At 37.1% G+C, this 22,025-nt stretch overlaps 1 protein-coding gene across 2 annotated transcripts in view; it reads left to right on the plus strand.

Annotated features, from left to right (window-relative positions):
* Positions 1 to 22,025, plus strand: part of SMAP1 (small ArfGAP 1) — a 91,945-nt gene that overhangs the window by 31,744 nt on the left and 38,176 nt on the right. Inside the window, exons 5-6 of one of the 2 annotated variants that reach the window (XM_038130473.1) lie at positions 12,035 to 12,109; positions 16,213 to 16,293. In XM_038130473.1, coding sequence (XP_037986401.1) covers positions 12,035 to 12,109; positions 16,213 to 16,293 — 156 coding nt within the window. The remainder of the gene's footprint in view (positions 1 to 12,034; positions 12,110 to 16,212; positions 16,294 to 22,025) is intronic. The other variant, XM_038130474.1, reaches the window with a different exon arrangement.

Below are 22,025 nucleotides of genomic sequence, written 5' to 3' on the forward strand. Positions count from 1 at the left end.
AGGCAGTACAAGGAGCCTGCTGTTAAATTCTTTGGCTGTGTGCTTGCTACATTAAGTTGGGGAGTGCTTCCCTGGCAAAGGAATTTGGAGAATTTGAACCTTTACTGAAGTTCAGAGTCTTAGGTTTGTTTGTTTGTTTTTTTTTGATACATCTGTTTCTGGGATACATCATCTTGTTTGAACATTTTTCATTATATAGTTGTATTTATGCTTAAACATACACAGCTATGTACCTGCTTTATTTAAGTATGGCCTAGCACATCACCTGTTTACTGCTCTGCCTTAATAGGCAGTGAACTTTTACAGGGCCAAGTGCAAGTGTAGGTTTAAAGCATAAGAGTTTATGCTGCATTTCCCATTTGAGAAAATGGATCTTTGAATAATGGTTTCATTTTAGAAGGGTAAAAAAAAGCCAGCCTGGGAAGTACAGAAGAGTATTTCAGTAAGTACTGTTGAAATGGGGGAAAATTGCTTCTCTTAAGATGTAAGATACGATTGTGGTTTGAATTACAAATTGGTTACCCTTCTTTACTTTTATTCCAAAATAGAAAGTAGGAAGAAGAGTTTAAAATTATACTTCTTAAAAAAGTTTTTAAGACACTCAATATCTTTCTACACAGAGAACCTTGGCGTCAAATGTAGCAGTTCACTCCTGCCTTAATATGTTTGAAGGAGTAATTAGCTTTATCATATTGCAGAGTAAGATGAATCATTTACCTGCTGTAGCAGCAAGGATACCATCTAGACAAGCTGAAGAGATACATATGTGTTACTGCTGAGTACTTTCTTCCAACTTGGGCTTTTCTTTCATTGACTAGTGTCAATGGCATAATCTTTCTGGGAACAAAATCTGATCATACAATCTTTTAGCAATAGATGAGTCGAATGCATTCAGAGTCGCCTGTGTTTCTTGAAGACCACAAGGCATCAGGTTTGAGGTGGACAATCTGTAGTCACAGTTATGGCAGATCCTAAAAGTACATGATAGTAAATGAGCTGCACTGGTGTAGCACCTACAGTCGTTGTCTGATGCTTGTGCTGGCTTATCCTCCCTGGCTCTGGCCCTGGCCCAGCTCATGTGTGCCTGTAGTGCTGCAGCTGGTGTTCAGTGATTGTCTTTCTACTGGGTCTGGGCCTGACAAGGAAGAAGAAGAAAAGGTGAAGCTGAGCCTCCATTCTGCTTGTCTGGTACTCTGCATTTCTGTTGTTCTGGAAAATTTCTTTACTATACTTATATTTGCAAAGAGCATCTTGTACCCTATTTTTAATCAAAATTAGTATTCTTGGTGGGACACAAGAATTTTTATTATCACGTTTGAAATGGAAATGCCTTCAGCTTGGATTAGGACTAATTTAAGTTAGAGGTGCATACATATATTGTCTTTTCTTAAAAAGAAATCCCTTCTAGATATAAGCAGGTGATACAGAAGTGCAGAAAGAGGGTTGCAGTGCCTAAGGGTCACTTTCCTAATGTGATAATTTCACTGAGGTGTCATTTGAAAATTTAAGGGGTTTTCCCAGATTTCATCCATGAGCAAGTTGCTCATGGGAAAAGATTCCCATAGCATAAAAGTTGTTTTGAATAGATTATTTTAAAACATGCAGTACAATATTTTAGTGTGATTTTGCTGCGTTCATAAACTTTTCAAGTTTGTCTACCAGTACATCTCTGTGAATGTATTCTGTGTTGAAACCCAGGAGTATATATCAAGGTTCAGTTTTTGACTGTCAGGATTAATTTTTTTACAATCAGTTACAAATGTCTTTTTTTGCAAATCTTCTATTTTATTATTCTTAAGTATAGAAGATCTTTTGCTCTCTGACAAGACAGTTGTATTACTGAGTTTGATTTTTAGAGTTGCACAGTATACTAACAAAATTAGCTAGTGCAGAGACCAGAAGTGCCATCAAACATGCAGACTAAAAATATGCAAATATGAAATTTTTTTTTCATAGTTCACTAAAAAGTGAAGGATAAAGCTGTGGGCAAAAAAAGGCATCCGTGATTTTATTGGCTAGTTACATTTTAAATAGAATAGGGCATTTAAGTAGAAATCAAATATACATTAGAATAATTGAATGGTGACTGAAAGCAACCAGACTTTAAAAATCTTTTAAATCTACTAAAATGTATATTATCTCAGTTTTCTGATCTATCATTTTTGGAAAAATGTGAGATGCTTGTTCTGTATCACTGTTCAGGACTAAATTATGATATAATTTACTCAGCTGTTTTAAGTGGATTACCAGTAAATAGTTACTCTCCTTTTCTTGTTTAGACCCAGTGCAGGCTTGTGGCTAATTTACAGAAAGACCTCAGAGGCTAGTACCCTGGAACAATGTATGTATGTTTGTCCTGTGAATAACACATGGGATGTGATATTGTTTATTGGAAAGAACTAGTTTTGTTCTTTGAATAATCAGCTTAGGAGCAGCAATAGCTGTTGGCAAGTAAATGTATTTTAAATATCTTCAGCATAATACTATTGTCCTGGAATCAATTTCTGCCAGACTTCATTCTTGATTTTTAGGCATATGTAAACTATGAATGATGTAAAGTATAGCACAGAAGCCAATAAATCAAACTTCAAATAGCAGTGAAACAATCAGGGCATCTTTATAAATGATGCATCCAAGATACAGTAACAAGAACAGTTTCCTGTGCAATATGTTGTACTTTTTGACCTCATTTATTCTTGAAAGCTTCTGAAATGCAAGTGGGAGCTTGCATTGCTTCGGTAGTTAACAACAGTCAGTTGCCATAGGTCAAGTCGCAGGAGATGATTTTTGGATGGTAAAACTATCCTTCAGGTAGTACAGACATGAAACTGGGAATATCGTTCCACTTCGGAATTGTACTTGATCATCACTTGGCAGCACTCACAAATCCTTTTATATTCGTCCACTCACAAATCCTTTTATATTCGTCATAGGGGTTTTTTGTACCCAGCAATCCTAGGACTAAAGGGTAAAGCTTGCAGAACAGTTTCATCTATAACCACCTTAGTCCTGAAGACTGTTAAACCTTTTTGCTTTGGATTCTCATTAAACTGCTTATGCTCCTTTAGTTTGTCTCCTGGAACACTCTTAAAAGAGCACAGCTTGCAATTACACGAACACCTTTCCCCAAGAATCTGAACTTGTATGCTTAAATAAATGACTTGATGGACTTTTTCAGAATGGTTGCAATAAATATAAGTGAGGCAAGTATGAGCCATGGAGAAATGCTCTGGAATGTGGTGTTTTATGCAAGTAGTGTCTGAACAGAATATTCGTGTTCACTGACAATCTCTGTATTGAGTCCCAAATATTTACCAGAGCTGTGCAACTGGTTATGTTGAGGAACAGTTGTTAATGAGGCTCATGATCTTAGTGGCCAAGAGAAATGAAAAACCCTTGTTTTAGGTTTTGTGGAGTTACTAAGGATCTTCCAAAATTACTGGCCTAGAGGACTTCAGCTTTGAAGTAGATTATTACAGTTTATCAATAAATAAAGAGGAAATGTGTAATTTTTAGAACCAAGCTTCCAGAAAGAGTAAAATCTGTCTAGAATATGCAGTAAGAACTGCTGGAGTTATTCCTTGAGACACAGGACTGCACTAAAGAAGTTTTTTCTGGTTCACAACCTTAATAATTGAATTTGACACTATCTATATGCTGCTAAGTTAAATGGTTACTAAAGTTGCACAGAGTTCAGGAAATCAAGTTTGAAGCAGTCATACTTTCTCAATTAAAAAAAAATAGCACCTCCTCTTTCATATAAAAAAAAACCTGTAAAAAGAAAATCCTTCTTCAACTATTGGTTATTTTTTATCTAATACAATGACCCTTATGCCTTACAAGTAATGAGGAAGTGCAGTGAGGTCACTGTGTTGAGTGAGGATAAAGATTAGCTGTGTAGGTATCATCATAAACAATCTCTACAGCTTTTAATAAAAATAAGTATGTAGGAGAATGCATTTAGAAATCACCTTATTCAAGTTGGATGATGATTCAGCTGAAGTAGATTTCAAATACTTTCAGTCTCAAAAACTATGAACTGGTACAGTCTATTCCAGTACATGAAGTGGGACTATGGTATCACATCTTGACAATGTTTAGAGAATAGGAAACGAAGTTTCTGTATTTAAGAAAGAATATGAATTATGTATGGAGCAGAAGTTTCATGTAACTCTTAAGTTCACTGAAGGAAAAGAATTATGGGTCTACATTTTTCATGTTTTCCTAAGACATTGTGTATAATTTAAGAAGTATGAACTTAGGCAACTGGCTAAAATGTGATGTGTGTTTTGAGATTGTGATGGCACACTTTCCAGAAAGTTTTCTTAAAGGAGATGAAATCTGTAATACACTTACTGCACTAAAATATGTTAGGTAGGCATCTTAAGATATACAAATTGGGGTATTAAAGAGCACGTGAACATTTCAGTTTATAGTAGCCAGCATTCAGAAGCATTCAGTCATTATTGTGGAGGGAGTGGTTACCAGTTACCCCTCCCAAAAGTGCAGTAAACTTACTGGAGTTTTTTGTGGTCTATGAAAAACTTTGGAATCAACTGATAGGAAGTGTTTTTAAAATTTGCTAGTCAAGATAGGCATCAATAGGAGCACTGAAACACCCTACAAGAATTACGATTTGAAGGCAAGGGTAGGGAAAGCAGGACAAATTATTTTCAAGATAATTTTGTTAGAATGGGTTAAATTATAGATTTGCAGAATAGGGTTGGAAGCAACCCTTGGACTTCATCCTGCTCCAAGTAAGGGTCATCTAGAACAGGTTGTTGAGTCTCATATACAATTGAGTTTTGAATGTCTCCAGGGCTGGAGACTCTAAGACCTCTCTGGGCAACCCGTTCCAGTATTCAACCACCTCCACAGTAAAAGAATGAAAGAAATTTATTCTTATGTTTCAATGAGTTTCCTGTGTTTCAGTTTATGTTCAGTGCCTCTTGGTCCTGTTTCTGGGTGTCACAGGCAACAGTCTGTCTGCCTTAGTCTTTGTTCCCTGCTTATTCCCCACCTCCCAGTTTTCTTTCCTCCAGACTAAACAATCTGAACTCACTAAGCCTTTCCTTGTCTGAAAGGTGCTCCAGGCCTTTGATCATCATAGTAGGTCTTTGCTGGACTTGCTTCAGTGTGCCCTTGTCTCTCCTGTACTGATGGGGTCTCTGAGGTCGAGATGACCTGAGGTGTTAGAAAGTCTCTTTTTCCCAGCCCCAAGACTGAAGAAGTCTAGATGCGTGGGTTCTGCTTTTCAAGGTTGTTTGTTTTCTCTTATCTAATCCATTCTTTCTCTGACCTGCAGAGGTCTGTCTGGCAGGTCAGTTCGTGGCACACTGACTGCCCTTGAGGCGGTGCTAGTTTTTTATACTAAGAACTACGTATACTTTATTTACAATAAATTTCCAATACCTATCACCTATGTTAGACAGTCTGTCTCTACTCTAAACCAATCCAAAAGTGTCACCATCACAGCAGAAGATGGAGGACAAGGAGGACAGGACACACCCAGATTCCTCCATCTTGCCTCTTGAACCCCCATTCTTAAAACTCCAAAATTCACCATATGACAAATTAACTATCATTCTCCTCAAACTCTTGTGCCTTCTACATCCTCACACAAAGCTGGTAATTTTTCCATGGGTCAAAATCAAAGGCACAGATGTCTTTGACTCCGTGCCAAGGTTTCTGAGCCCCCTGCCAGGGTCTCAAGCCATCCAGGGCAGTCAGAGGAATATCCTGGGTTCCAGCTTCACTTGTGAGCCCAGAATTGGTGCAAGATTGTGTCCAGCTTGTCCACCAGAATCTCCAGGTCCTTTTCTGCACATCTGCTTTCCATCCACTTGATACTGAACCCATATTGGTGCATGAAGTTACTGCACTGCCATACTGGTGCAAGGCTTGGCGCTTTCCTTTGACTCTTGATGCCCATCCTGTCAGTGGTGCTCTGAATGGCAGGGCGCCTCTATAGTGCATGAACCATTCTTCCTGTTTGTACCCTTTGCAAACCTGTACTCTGCACCACTGCATGGCTCATTACTGAAGAAGTTAAATAGTGTTTGCCCCAGTATCAGTGCCTGGGCAAATCACAAGTGACAGCCCTTCAGAAGCACTTTGCCAAGCAGTGGAATAAATGAGGGAGTTGGAGAAGCCAGACTGGATTTTCAGTAAGCCAGCTGCATTCCCAGTAGCTCCCACATGCAGGGTCTTGTTTTCCCTACTTCCATAAGTACTTCACGCAGCTAGACCACATAGCTACAAGTTGCTATGTCCAAATAAACAAAACTTTGCCAAAGATGAAATCTCTAGTGACTACCTTGCCAGTTTAACATGGATCATGAAAATGTAAATAGTCTTGCATGCAGCAGAGCAAGCCACTTAGGGGAAAAGAAGGTGTTGTTCTGAAGTGCCGGGAAGTTCTCGTTAAAGACAGTTTTCTCTGGAACAAATGCAGTAAGCACTGGTTTGACTGGACAGGAGAAATGGAGGGCAATTCAAAGCAGAGATTCAAAGCATCTGTTTTGTTTTTCCAGTGTCAACATTTAACTAAACCAAGGTGACTCTCTGTAATATCTTACAGAGGTGGTTATCTAAAGAAGAAAATAAATAACCTAAAAAAAAGTGGGCAACAATAGGTGTGGGTGTTCTGGATTAGAGTTGTGAAAAAATATTTTGTTCTCAAGTCTCTTAAATATATCTGTATTTTCCCGAACAGTGTATAGTTCTGTCTATGTTTGATGTAAATGTTACAAACGTCTATAGCTTTGCATGTGTTCAGAACTACAACTGGCTTATGCATAATCTTCATCTATTCCTGTAATTAGGATGGTAACTCTGAAGAGGTGGAGGAGGAGTGCTGAATGTCTTCACAGTATTGGCAGAAGAGCAGTACTGGCTTCTTTCATAGCCAACCACTGCTCTTTTTTGTGAAACACGGGACTCTGGATCTCTCTTCAGGGTGTCCAGTGTTATAGCGTAGAATAGGGGAGCGTTGTGGTTTCACCCCAGTCAGCAGCCAAGGGCTACATAGCTGCTTGCTCACTCTGCCACCAGCAGGATTGGGAAGAGAACTGAAAAGGTAAAAGCCAGAAAACTTGTGGGTTGAGACAAAGACTGCTTAATAGGGAAAACAAAAGCCATACACACAAGCAAAGCAAACCAAGGAATTAATTCACTGCTTCCCAAGGGCAGGCAAGTGTTCAGCCATCTCACGTGTAATGGTGACTTGGGAAGACAAATGGCATCACTCTAAATGTCCCCTTTCCTCCTTCTTCCCCACACTTCCTGTACTGAACATGATGTCATCTGATATGGAATATCCCTTAGGTCCGTTTTGGTCATCTGTCTGGGCTGTGTAGCCTCCCAGGCTCCCATGCAGCCCCAACTTCCTCAGCAGGCTGGCAGTACGAAAAGCAGAAAAGGCCTTGGCTCTGTGTAAGCCCTGCTCAGCAATAACAAAAACATCTCTATAACTAATCAACCTTGCGTTCAGCACAAATCCAAAACACAGCCCTGTACTAGCCACTGTAAAGAAAATAATTTCTACCCCAACCAAAACCAGCACAGGGGGACGTTTTAGTAATTAAAAAAAATGCCTTGCCAGCTAGCCTTAAGAACTTCAAAAAATTTGTAGGTAAGTGTTGTTAATAGTATTCTTATACTTCTTTTGGTATTTCAAGAATAGACCTCTTTAAAAAATGTCAAGCAATTGATTATTGTGTTTATATCCATCTACTAGCAGTCTATAATTGCTACTGCTTTAGGATAAATTACTGATTTTAGTATTGTCAAGATTTGTTGGAGATACAGAGTAATAAAGTTGAAAATCTGCTGGAATAAGAAGAACATATGCAACAGCTAAACTTAAAACCTGTCAAATGAAAGCAGAATATTCCTCTTCATTTAGGCTAATTCCCTGCATATTGTGTGTGTATAAACTGGCCACTCGAGGGCACTTTTGTATTTAGTTCAGCTGCAGACTTCCTGAGTGGTTTGATAACACACCCATTCTTTAATGTCCTGGATCTTCTGCATGATAGCAGCCTGCATTTCATATTTAAATGGAAGCTTAGAGTAGGCCTATAAAGCTTCAGTTTGAATCTTCTTTCATAAAAGCGTGAATAATGACATGCATTACATCAATGCTGGATTTTGGAAAAACTACAAATAAAAGCAGGTGAAAACTTCAGGAAGTACTTACCCCTTAATGACTGATAGTGTTTGTGTGACTGTCACGTAGCATCACAAACATGTCAGTACAAACTAAACTAAAGTAAATCATTCTTAGGTTTTGTATGTTATGATTTCTGATAATTTCATTTATTTAAAGCTTACCTTTTTTTGCTTGGAATAGTAGTCTGGTCAACGGACTACATCAAGACATTGGGCCAACTACTGTTTGCATTGTTGCTTTTACACAAACTGTTAACTTAGCATGTATTTGCATAGTGCCACCACTAAATAATAACAGATAATATAGAAGTTTTTTGGGGTGGAAAATGGGGGCAGGTAACACATTTACATGTAAGGGGGGCTGGGAACTGGACTAATACTGTAAATCTAGAGATTCTTTCTTTTCTGATCTTACATTGTTTATGCACCAAAGGGTTTCTCACAGAGCACAGGTGAAACTGAAATCTTACAGTACTGTTGCATTTGTATGTAATTTCTTGCTCAGCACTAAAGGTACCAGATGCTTTAAAGAGAGTATTGAATTTCATTGTGCAAAATGGTTGTTTTTGCTCTAATGGCTTTCTAAAAAGAAGTCACAAAACACGAACAATGGAAGAAGATTCAAGAATTTCTAAAAAATAAATGACTGCAAGTCTTCTGGTCTGAAATGCGATTAAAATTTCGTGGAAAAATGAGAAATGTGAAAACTTAAGAGACAGCTCCTTGCCATCATTCTTTGTTTTAGGCAATTCTGAATTTCTGAATCAAAAGACGTAACTACTCTTAAGTTAAAAGTTTAAATAATGTATTATATGCTAGTTGTCATTCTGCAGTACATTGGTAATGCACACAATTCCCAACTTTATTCTTTTTCTGGCAGTATGTATGATTAGTTACAGAGGTTACCATTTGATACTTTAAGGTGCCAATAATCACAGATATCTTTAGTTGACTACTTTTCAGAGCATAGTGCAAACATGTTGTTAGAGTAGATCAGTGTGTGCTTTTTCACTTGGATTCTGGAATAGGGTTGGAAATTGCTTTTTGGATTTTCATGGAGAGATTTAGGTGGCTGTCAACCAGCATTGCCAGATCCTTTTCCCCCAGGGAAATTTTCCAGTCACTCATCTCCGAGAGTCCTAAGTGTAAGACATGGAACCTCACTCTGTTGAACCATGTACTGTTGGCCTCGGGCCATTGATCCAGCCTGTCCAGATCCCTCTGTGGAGCCTTCCTGTCCTTCAGAAGATCAACATTCCTGCCCAGCTTGGTAATATCTGTAAACTGAATGATGGTGCACTCCATCCCCTCATCCAGATCCTGCATAAAGAAAGATATTAAACAGGTCTGGCCCCAGTACTAAACCCTGGGGAACCCCACTAGTGACTGGCCACTGTTTGGTTGTGACTCCATTTGCCACTGCTCTCTGGGCCTGGCCACCTAGCCCCTGTGTAATCAGAGAATAGTGCACCTGTCTAAGTCATGAGCAGCAAGTTCCTCCAGGAGAATGCTCTGGAAAATGATGTCAAAGTCTTTGCAAAATTCTAGGTAGACAATATTTACATGTTTGGCTTTGTCTAGCCACTCGATTTGATTTGATTTTTTCATTCAACTTTCCTTATCTGGTGCAGCCTGGTAGATAGGAAATTCAGCACGATGCAGTGGTGATAAAGCTGTTCAGCAGCTCAACCTTGTACTGTTGCTTGCATTTTGTAAACTTAATCTGTTCTTTATACATTGTAATGTGTTTTCTCTTAAAGATTAGCTTCAGTTATACATCTTTTGTTCTCTGGCTTAGTTGAATATTTGCGTGTGTGAAGTGTGTTTTCAAGTGCTCTTTTTTTGCCTGAAGTGGTTGTAGTGATGCTGGCTGTCTTTAAACATTATGCTTGGGCATTTCTCAACTTGTACATCTACTTGTTCTATATCCCAGGCTAGACAGCAACTACTTTTCTTTCTGTCTCACAGCTCTGTCTGACAGCTTGCATGACACTTCTTCATTAGTTCAATGATTCCATTACTTGATTGGCAAAACTATAATAATTGCTTTCAGGCCTTCATAGAATTACCTTCTTCTAGCTAATCCTTTATAATATGAAGAGGATTCAAAGATTAAGAACTGTTATGGGAGGATGGAAATTGACAGACACCTACAGTGCTGATTTTCCCCCTAACCCCCAAATGAAATTCTGCCTTCCGTGTTCTGTGTGGCAAGTAGCTGTTACCTGCTGTTCACCTGTGAGGGCTATCAAGCTTAAATTCTCCTAAAATCTGAAGTATACAAAAGAATGAAAAAACTCCAAACCCAAACCAAAAATCCCACTTGTTAGCAGCTTGAAAGATGATGATTCATTATCAGAATTTTACACATTTTTATTTAATTGAAAACTCAGAAGTATGATGTTAGAGTACATGGTTCAGTGTATTGTGTAGTTACCTAATAATTTTTCCGGCATTATTTGGTTGCAATGTGGTGCAGTCAGAATAAACAGGATCCCAATGTTCCTATAGCAACAGAATGCTACTGTTTGTGAAACTGCATCATTGCAGCAGGTGTATCCATAACTCTGCTAATAACCCAAGGATTTTAAAACAGTAAATTTAAAAATGAGAATTCTGTTTCATATTTCTGCAGGTAAAATTTGGCTTTAAAAATAAACCTTATAAATATCTTTCCTGCAGCTCTACACCACCTTCCAGCATAGACATAGGGTCTTTTTTTTTTTGTAAAAATACTAAATATGTAAATTCTATGAATATTCCAGCTGTCTAAGTAAAGAAACTGGTAGGATTTTCTGTGAGAAATATAGGGTATTTAGACATGAGATAGATGGGGTTTTTTATCAGCTTTCAGTTTCCATTTCATGCGAGCTGTTTTTTTTAAACTAAGTAAAAACATGTCATTTAAATTGCTTATTTTCGTCCAACATATAGCTTCGTTATTATAGCTTCATTTCTTTCTAAATTTTCCTTCTAGATAATAGAGGCGATACAAAATAGTGTAGAAGTGTCAGCTTTATGGCTCTGAAGATCTTCTATATATTTGGAAAATGTATTTCAGTTTTGTTTTTATAATAAGGGAAATAGAAAGATAATGTTTCCATTAAAGTAATCAGCTATGCATAAAAACATTGGATAGGAAGATGAATGAAAATGCCTTTACAGAAATCCTGGTTTTTTGAGCAAACTGTATTTGTTGCATATTTAAGTTACACCTTTTGGAGAATTCTGAAAGTCTAGTGATGCTAATAGCAATTTTACATACCAATTCCTAGAAAAGAAGTGTCACTTGTCTGAGATCCTTCAACCTGCTGCTATGTGGCTTTATATTAACCCTAAGCTCTTTATGTACTTGGAGTGCTCTTAGAGAGTTAATTAGAACTTTAATTAATGTATAACTTTCAGAGTTATTTTGCATTTCTCTTAATAAAAATATTCTATTGCATTGAACAAAGGCGGTCTCTTCTCTCCCCATCCTCTGGGACAGTCTGCCTTCATGCTTCAGAACATTAATATTTCAGTAGTTACACTGGATAAAAATTGAACAATGGATGAAACCTAATTATTTTTCTTACGCCTTTGATATGATCTTATTCAGGTTCATTTTCTTATATTCTGTCCTAGTGAATTTCATTATAAGTCACACTTTCCTACCTGAAACATATCCTTTAAATATTGTACTCAGGAAAAACAAAGCAACTTTGTCTCCTCTTTATGTTTCTTCTACGTGGTGTAACCACTACCATCAATATTATTGGGAAAAAAAAGAATGAAAATCATGGCCCTTAGTCACCTCTACTGCCTCCCTTCCCAGCTGTTCTTGCTTATTTTCTTTCTCATTTCTTTCCTCTGTTTTGTACAGATAACATCTGATGCTGCTCAGCCTTTGGCATCTTCTCCTTCTCTGCAAGCTGCTGCTGAGAAGAGCAAGGCAGAGGTATATTGGTTTGGGGTGTAACTCTTATCAGGTTACTGCTTTGCACAAATGTTTACATCTCTATAGAGTAATTTCACTGAGGTAACTTGAGAGTTTGAATTGCTGTTAATCCTTCACATATTTGAAATACATCTCTCCTTTTTTCTTGGACTAGCTAAATGAAAAGACCCAGCACAACTGTGAAGTACATGTGTTGTTACTTCTTGGTGTTTATATATCAAAATTCTTGTTCTCTTCTGATTTAGTGTCATGAAATTGTGGAAAACCCACTTAATTCCCAGCTAATGGGAATGTCCTGAGTCATCAGAAATAATTTCTGATATCTTTTTTTGTATTACTTGTTTATTCGAGATTTTAAATTATCAGTATTGTTCCAGCCATTTAGTTCATTCTCCTTGGAGATAAATATAGAATTACTTTGACTCATACTGGTTTTAATATCTTTCTGGCTGGGATATGTGTGTGTGCTAACACATATACTGTTTAGATGCGTCTTTGAAAAGCATAACACACAAGCAAGTAGTAGATGAGGCATCATTTATATCCACTTCCAGTAAATGTCATAATTTGCAACAATAATAAAATTCATATTTAGAATGTGAATATCCAGTGTTAGCTTCTTTTAGATACTTTGCTTTCAATTGAGAATATGCAATATATGAAATAATTTATGATGTGAACATAAAGCAAGCTTTCTCCTTCTAAGTACAAAAAATTTGGACAGAAGTTATAAATTATTTTAGTTCAGCTGTATTTAAACATTGATTAAAATATAAATGTCAGTGTCATGGACTAAGACCACAAGCCTTGTTGAATTTGTCATGTGTTTTAAGTTGTATCAGGAGTAGCAGCAGCCACTAAGAATGAAACTTGCCTTTACTTTCTTATCTACCTGTCTTGGTGCATTCTCATTTGAAAGTTCTTCTGTGTAACTAGTATGCCATGTTATTAGAAATGAAACTTGAAAAAAATTAATGATCTTTGCTTAGAATTTAACACCAGTATAAAGTCAATTTAATTTTATTATCTTCTTAGTGCTTTTTGACTGCTTTTGCAAGTAATGAAGCGCTTGAGTTGAAGTTCTGGCATGAATGCAACATCTGAGAAATGTTTTTATTTAGTCTGAATTCATTTTTATCTAATGGAGCTGAGGCAGAAAGCTTGAATTTTGAAATCAGGAAGTGTGAAGATGAAGGACTTGTGGCTTTTCAAGTGCACAGTGAAAATTAAATGAATGAAAATAAAGTTGCTGGGAATCAAGACTGTTTCTGTAGACTCTGTGAGGTGTGGAGGTAGAAACACAGGAGAACAGTTTATTTTAAGTCTTAATATAGTCACTATTAAGTTTTCAGAGATTTGTTAAGGGCAACAAGAGGCATATATTTATATTTGGTCACCTTTAAAGAGTGTTTGCCATATGAAACTACCCGCAAACCCTCCTTGTTCTTGAATCCTTGAAGAATAAATGTTTCCAGATACTTTTTACTCCATAAGTGAGTTTTTTTGACAAAACATACTTTAAAAATCAGTTGAAGTCAAACTGGAAATCAGGACATGCTGGAAAAAATGCAAAAACTTTAACTCTGCTTTCCCTTAAACCTATTTAAGGAAGTTTAAGGTACTGTGATTGAAAAGTAAGAGTACTTAAATGACACTTCAAACAACCTTTCCTGGGAGGAGAGGAATCAAATCATAGAATTGTAGAGTCATAGAATGGTTTGAGTTGGAAAGGCCCTTAAAGATCATCTAGTTCCAGACCCCCTGCTATGAACAGGTTGCTCAAAACCCCATCCAAGCTGGCCTTGAACACTTCTAGGGATAGGGGGTCCACAGCCTCCCTGGGCAATCTGTTCCAGTGCCTCACCATCCTCACAGTAAAAAATTTCTTCCTAGTATCTAATCTAAACCTGCTCTCTTTCAGTTTAAAGCCATTCCCCCTTCTCCTGTCACTGTCCTGCTAGAGTCCTTACCCATTGTTCCTGAAGCCCCCTTTAGGTACTATTATAGGAAGGCTGCTATGAAGTGTCCCCGGAGTCTTCTTTTTTCTCCAAACTTAGACAACCCAAATTTTCTCAGCCCATCTTGAGAGAGAGGTGCTCCAGCCTCCAGTCATTTTTGTGGCCCTTCTCTGGGCTGCAGGGCATCCACGTCCTTCTGATGTTGGGGGCCCCAGCTGCAGAGGAAGGGTCTTGTGAGAGCAGAGCAGAGGAGGAGAATCATGTCCCTTGACCTGCTGGTCACACTTCCTTTGATGCAGTCATCTTAAAGAGACTATGTTTATTTAAATTATTCAACTTGAGAAGGTTGGAATGGGATGTGGAAACAGAAAATGGAAGACTTCAAAAAGTTGTTGCTCTGACAATGTAATTTGTGTGTACACTAGAATGCAGATTGGTACTAGGGTCAGTGAAACAGTAGTGGAAGAGAGGCTGAGCTTCCTTGAAAGGCATGGCTATGCATTTGTAATCCTAGTTCAATAAGACTGCAAGTCTCAGGTTATTATGTGACCTCAAAATAAAATACTGCTCTGTACTTGTCCCAGTGATACAGACATTTCTTGAACACCTTGCATTACCACAGGTGAGATACAGCATTGGCAAGGCCTCTAGTTTGTACCACTGTGTTCACTTTTGTGTTCTGTTATTCAGTGAAATCTAAGTTGGTCTCTGTTTCTTTTCATCAAAACAGATGTTCCAAATTTCCCTATTGGGATTTCATGACTGTGGTCATTGCTTTCTGTTGCTTTTAAGCAGGTGCTTGGTGTGGAAGTGTGATTTGCCAGGAACCGAGTGTTCAGGTTAATGCTTTGATGAAATAATTCACATGGGTTAGTTGGGACTTGAATAGTCCCGGTCCATCTCGTAAATACGGTGAAAGGTTAGAAAATGAATTACTGGAAGTTTTGAAGAATGTGTTATGTGGATCCCCCTATGCCCAGTCACCTCCAAAAAATAACCCCAAACAAACAAAAACACAAACAAACAAACAAAACCCCCAAAACAACAAAAACCCAGAACCTTCATCTGAGTGTTAGAACTATACTAAGTAAATAGCATGCTATAAAAATTTTTAAATTGTGTATACTGGGTGTTAAAAAAAACAACTCACAAGTATTCCTTACTGACACAATTATTAACTGTTTTATTTTTAATACTGGAGCTGCATGGACAGATCTAGCCTCTCAACCTTCTGCGTAATATTGGGAAACTTGTAAACAGTAATGTTTTCTGAAACAAGGCTGTTTTGAGGCTTTGAACAAACAGGGGTGCAAGTCTAATGGCCAAAAGAATGTTTAGGAGCTACAGTGTCATCCATTCAGTTCAAATATACTCACTAGTACTACGCTGTAGGCGTACAAGGTAAATGCAGGCAGACTAACACTTTGTCAAAGCAATTGCTAACCTAGAAAGTCTGTATCTTCTTCATGTTATTCCTTAAGGCATATTTTGTGCTTTGCTTTAGTCAGATGGGTCAGTAATTTTGGCACATTCATTCATTGAAAACTAAAGTGAAGAAATATCTGTAATGTCATTACAACACATTCAAAGTAAAGGGATCTTTATATTTTCACTTTCTGGAACAACATAATGTCTCATGACTCAGCTGGCCTGTCATATGGCCCAAGGCAACTTTTTTACATTCAGGAGTATTTTTTAGGACTACTAGACTGGCCTTTGAAAATTAGTACCTTTCTGCAGAAAGCAGCATGCAATTTACCTTAATCTAGTTCTTTGGTCAAAGCAGCTGCCATCCACCCTCAGTGACAGAGGCTGTCAGAGTTAACGGAGATACTTATACTTGTACATTATTTTTTCTCTTCAGCTCTGCTTAGCTGAGGAGAATCAGTACTGGTTCTTTTTTCCTTCTGCTTATTAAGCAGAAAAGCAGATGAGCAGGTAAAAAAGTGAATTTCTTGAATTTAATCTAAAAGTCACAGTATTTTTAATATTAGTATTTGTGCAAAATGAGTCACTTGTGGAAGGAGAGCAGATAAATGATTTAAAAGGGAGTAACTGAAGATGTCTGTTAATGGTCTGTATGGCTGTAGACATTTAATATGTTTGCAAATTGGGTACTAGCAAAATGCTTTTTTCTTTTTGCAGAAGGAAAAAGAAAAAAAGAAAGAAGAGAAAAAGAGAGAGAAAGAATCAGAAAAACCATTAAAACAGTTAACAGCTGAAAAGGTAACAAGAGTTTCTTTTTTTCCACTTATTTAAGAATGGCACATAGTATTAGATATGTTCAGAGATTTGGGGAAAAAAATTAATGTGTATGTGAGTTGTGATCTGGTTAATCCACATGAGTTGTTTGCTTGTGCTGTTGCTTGCATACAAAGGTTGGTTGACCATACAATGAGGAATGTGTTTAGGAGAAGAGGGAAATGGGTTAAGCTTAGTTAAAGTTTAGGCTCAGACTATAAATCTAAATAAAGTTTTTAAGATCACAGGATAGTCCTGACTTAGAAGGGACCCACAAGGATCATCAAGTCCAGCCATTAAATGTACAGCCTGTATGGGGATTGAACCCCCAAACCTTGGTGGTGGTAGCACCATGCTCTGTCCAGCTGAGCTAAAACATCAGGGTTATGGACCACTGCTATTCTTGCACAGAAAATTGTCAGTTTTATTGAGTCCTGTATTATCATCTAATGCTGTCTTTGATAAATGAATATATTTTAAACATAAATGTAAAATTTGTAGAATTTAATTAGTAATTTTAAGTAACTTAAAAATTGGCCACTAGCATCATGTCACAAAACATGACAAGCAAACAACTTAAGGGGCTTCTTTCCACAGCTATGTTAAAGCATAATGAGCAGCCTTAGCAATGTAGGTACAATTAAAATTTCATGTGCACTTCTGCAGAGAGTTAATATTAAACAAAAATGAAATGAGTAATTTTAGTATTAAATATATTAATTTCTTTTAATAGAGATGTTGTCTGTCTGATCTTGTGAATCCATTAATATGTTCAGGTCTGTAGTGTAGTCTGCAGAATGCATTGGAGTCTCCATCTGTCAGTGTATTCCCCCATAGTGCTGTGTTACAATTATGAAAAATGTTGAGTGTTCACAGACTATGATTGCAGATATATTTCTAGTTCAGTTTTCAAATAGAGTATTTTTTCATTTTACATAATAAAACAAGATGCAAAAAAAAAAAAATATGCATACTTGGAGGGGTAAAAAGGGCCCTCCCCATTACAAATATTATTTTTCTTAAATTAGAAAGCAAGTTTGGAACGAGTTAGTGCAGAAGCAGATTTTCTTACAACAATTCCTGGAGCTTCTCTGAGCTATTGTTATTGATATGGTACGAGGTTAAAGTAAGTTTATGGATGACACTAAAAATATTAGAATTGTTGATTACTGAAGCTTTATGGGGGTGTCCAGCCAAGTTAAATGTTTTATTTTGGTCTTTATAATAATATAATTTAGTTATAAAGGCTAAAAACATTGCTGTGATTTGGAAACATTGTCTTTATAGAGCCCAGAGATCTACTTTTGGACTGGGGGGAGAGGGTTTCACTTTGTAAGGATGTGTGAACTTTGTTATGTGACTGGAAATATTTGGTTAAGGGAGGGGAAGAAACAACAGAGCATAGTTACAGCTGAGGGATTATCCTACCACTTGAAATAAAAAACCAATTCTAATGCCACTGATTAGATTTACATTTGAAAAGTCATTAGATTATCAGTTAATGATTAGACAAATAAAAAGAAGTATTTTGATTTTAAATGCTTGTACTACAAAATGTGGAATTTGGTAAATATATCTGTATTAGATAATCGTGGTGTTGTAACAGCTGCAAAATGTTTGAAGTACTGCAGCATATTTTGTTTCATTATTAATGTGTCAGCACTGACTGCTCGAATGGAGCTCATCTCTGTGTCATCTTTTTAATTTAAGACATTCTTCAAGCTTGGGCTTTTAAAGGATCATTCATTCAAAATAAACTGCTTTCACACTGTGAATTTTATATATTTTAAAAGTCTAGTTGTGTTCTGTAATCCAAATGAAGGAGAGCTGTATCATGTGTTTACTTTCTGCTGGACAGTGTTGGTAAGGGAGACAACAAAGATTTTCTTTTCATACATGGAATGTATGAAAGAATGTATGAAAGAATGTATGAAAAATACATGTTCATACATTGCTGCTTTTCTGGTGTGTTTCTGTTTTAGGGAGCTGATAAACATTAGTATTTCAGTGATAATGATACACTTCACATCCAGGTAGAGACTGGCTATAGGATGTTTTAAGGACTGCCTCCTGAATCAGCAGGGGAGTGCAGGCATTTTTCCCAGTTCCTGGAGGAGGAAACAATATGAGAAGTCTGCACACTTTGTATTAAAAGTCACTGGTTGGCTTTAGTATAGGCGTGGTTTATATCCAGTCTAGTTGTTCCAGGCTTGGGAAGTTGATTAAAAATATGTGAGCAAGCAGTTTGCAGTTCTGTCACAATTTTGAGACTTCTTTTAGATTAAGGCAATTCAAGCAGTGTTTTAGCTATCCTATAGAAGAATCAATAATGATGGAAAACATTAGAGGTCTTAAACTGGTAAAAATAATTCATCTTTTTACTAGAGAAAACTTAAGATCTATTCTCAAGTGTCATGTACTCCTATAAGTCTTCAGTTCCTAGTGACTTCAGTTTTATCTTTTGTTGATATTGAATTTCTTAGCTCTTAAAACAAGAATATGCATCTTAAAAAATTTAGATGTTCACATTCAGTTCTCATGTTCTTATCTCTGCTTCATAGAGCTAATTTGCTCCTACATGCATTTGAGCGTCTTTCTCTTGTCAATAACTAGATCCTGTCGCTAACTGATCCTTAGCCTTTAGCAAACTAAATGTCTAGCATGATTTCTTTTGCATTTTCAAATATTACTGAAAGATTCTACCATTGATGTAGCAAGCTTATGATCCTAATATTACATTAATGTGTCAGGCAATTATGGCATAAAAGATACTTTGTTGATTATCATGCTTTGATAAACAAAGACCATCAGCTTTTAACTTATTTAATAATAGTGAGTTTTCTTACTGAAATTGCTTTTCAGTAAAGAATCATCATGTGCTTGATGTGGGTTTCCGGGGAAATATTTTTTTTGTCTCTCACATTGGAGAGTTCAGACAAAGTGTAGGATTTCCTCAAGATCAGAGAGATCAACTGCAGAATAGTGAGTAACAAGGATACTTGCTTGACTCTGTTTTTGTGGGCTGTTCACTTTGATGAGATTATTGGGTAATTTGTAATATAACAAGATCTTACTATGTCAGCTACTGATTGAGTCTAGTCCAGTGATTAGCATTTTATTAGAAGCAGCCAACAACAAGATTTTCCACATCAGATCTGCAGAACTCTTAAGAAAACACATGACATTGCCAAGCTACTGGCAGCTGTAAGGTTTTTTTAAGTCTAACTGAAGAAAGTTAAGAAACTTGTATAAGTTATCCAGGGTCTTTCTTCTCTCTCTGCCTGTGCTATTTCCACAATAGCAGATTTCAAATTTCCTTTGTGTTTCTGCCTAATAGAATCTTATCCTTACAGTTACTTTGAAGAAACAGGTTAAAAACAGCAAGAAAATTGCTGTAACAATTATTACGTAATTTTTCATGACATGAAAACTGAGGCCAGGTTATTTGAAGCTAAATGTTCATTCAAAGCCCAGCTTGTTTGCAAACAACAGAAGTGCAAATTTTAGCAGTATTAAAAATGCGTTGAATTGCAGGAATAAATAATCAAACTGAGCTAATTGAGTGCTTCTTGATGTTTCCTATGGGCCAACAGCAGGATAATAGCATAAGGCAGACTGTCATGTGAAAGCAAGTTTTACATGTTCTGTACGGACAGTTAAGATTGAGAGAAATGGACTAAAAAAGTCTCACGTTGCAAGAGTGCGATGCATTTTATAAGTGGGGAGGGGAAGAAAAAGTCTGTAGTTTGGCCACCAGTCTTACATATTTTCTTGGTAGTTACATAAGAAAACCTTTAATTTGTTGGCAGGAAAAAAACAGTTAGACTTTCACTAGCCAGTTGTAAACTTCATCATTCTGCCTGCCCTTTTATCAGCTGCTGAGGAGCTTTCCCTGCTTATTAATTACTCTTCTGCACAGCTGAATGTAGTGAAATTTCAGAAATCAGCCATGATTTTCTTTTTCTTTTTTTTCCCTTTCTTTTCTGCTTAAGCTCACTGAACAAGTTCTCTGTTTGGGAATAGAGTAAACCACTTAACTCCTTTTTTATTTCTAGAGTGAGTAGATCTTTTGTTTCACCCTTGAGTAATTGGATGTGTTCAATTTAGAATTATTTGGTGATTTAAAAAAGAATATGTAGCATAAGTATTCTACTTGTGCATGAGAGAACTCTCAAAGCCTCATGCAAGTGTTCTGAAATAAAATATGACCTGTGGGGATAGTTTAGGTAAAGTTTCTTCTTGGAGCACAGAGGAGCACTTCAGGTAAGCTCCATGCTGTTCGTCATGCAGCAGGTTGGAGCAGGCTCTGTGTGCACTCCATCTGCCTTGTACCAGTTTTTCACTGAAAGGAAGCACAGAAAAGTGGGAGATGAGGTGCATTTAGGTCATTCAGGCTGAGCAGTCAGGGGCGTAGCTGGGCCATGGCCAGTGTGTGAGCTGGGGAGACTCTGTGCCCCAAGGATAAACAGGAGCTGCAGAGTGAATGGAGGAATATTGTTCACAAGCAATCAAATGATATAAGGAATATTTCATTTAGTAAAGGCATTTGCTTTGCACTGCTTAGAACAGAGAGGTTGGACTGAGCTGTGTGAATGACTTCTTGAATTTCAGAGCAACAGCACTGTTTAGTTTTTCAAAACATACCTGTTTATGTACTTCCGCAGTACAAATTCAAATAAAAAAGGCATCGCCAGGTGTGATCCTGTGAGGCTCTGGAGTGCTCCCAGAGTAAAGAGGAAGAAAATTGGTGTGCCTAAGTGTTCAGATTTTTGTAGGGTTCAACTCTTTATGAAGTCTAATTTTTAAATAAAGAAAATGTGATATGCAACAGTGCTAACAACCCAGAATTAAGCCAGAAGTTATTTGGAAAACTGTCCATGGAAAACTTGGTAAGTAATTCTAATATCCAAAATTAGAACGTTCAGCTACGTCCATGACACTGAATGCTTTGGAAGTGTTTGCATTCAGCGCTGTGTAGCTTTCTCTGCTGTTTAGTTTAGAAGTTCCACAGGAGTTGAGTACTGTCATGAAAATATTGTGATGTTTTCTCTGTAAAATACTGCATGTTGGGGACCATCTGAGTTATGGAGGTAAATCCCTTCAGGACAAGATTGTGTTGTACTGGGACAGTAAAGTTAAATGGTTAGGATATAAAGAACTTTATAAAGAACTATGAACTACTTTTTTTTTCACTAAGTACTCGTGCATTTGCAAACTCAACACTCAAAGATTTTTGATTAATATCAACACTCAAAGATTTTTTCATTCGGCTGAACATACCAGGATGATTAATGGTTCTGAAGGACTGCAGCAGTTACACTTGATTAACTGAAGTTCAAAATGACACTGTGAGTTAGTTTGTTTTATTATATTGCATTTTGAATTTGAATCTGGCTCTTGTTTTTGTATAAAGTTATTTCAAGTGACAGGAATGGGTCAGTTGGAGGTTATTTTTCAATGGTAGTATATCAAATGCTGTTTTTCTTCCCCAAAATGAAGACTAAATTGGCAGATTAAACTTGGCAGTAACAGTGAGCTGCTGCCTCTCAGTCAGCTGGTACCAGGCAGCACCAGATGGCCTGTATTAGAGGTACAGGCATTGGTTTATTTGCCTTTAAAATGTACTGGAGAACCCCTCAAAAGTGGGGGCAAGTCACACTAGCAGCTTTTCACCCTCGTGTAGGAAAAACAGTATGTCAAATACTCATTTAACCAAA

Source organism: Motacilla alba, chromosome 3 (genome assembly GCF_015832195.1).
Source record: "Motacilla alba alba isolate MOTALB_02 chromosome 3, Motacilla_alba_V1.0_pri, whole genome shotgun sequence".
NCBI classification, from domain to species: Eukaryota; Metazoa; Chordata; class Aves; order Passeriformes; family Motacillidae; genus Motacilla; species Motacilla alba.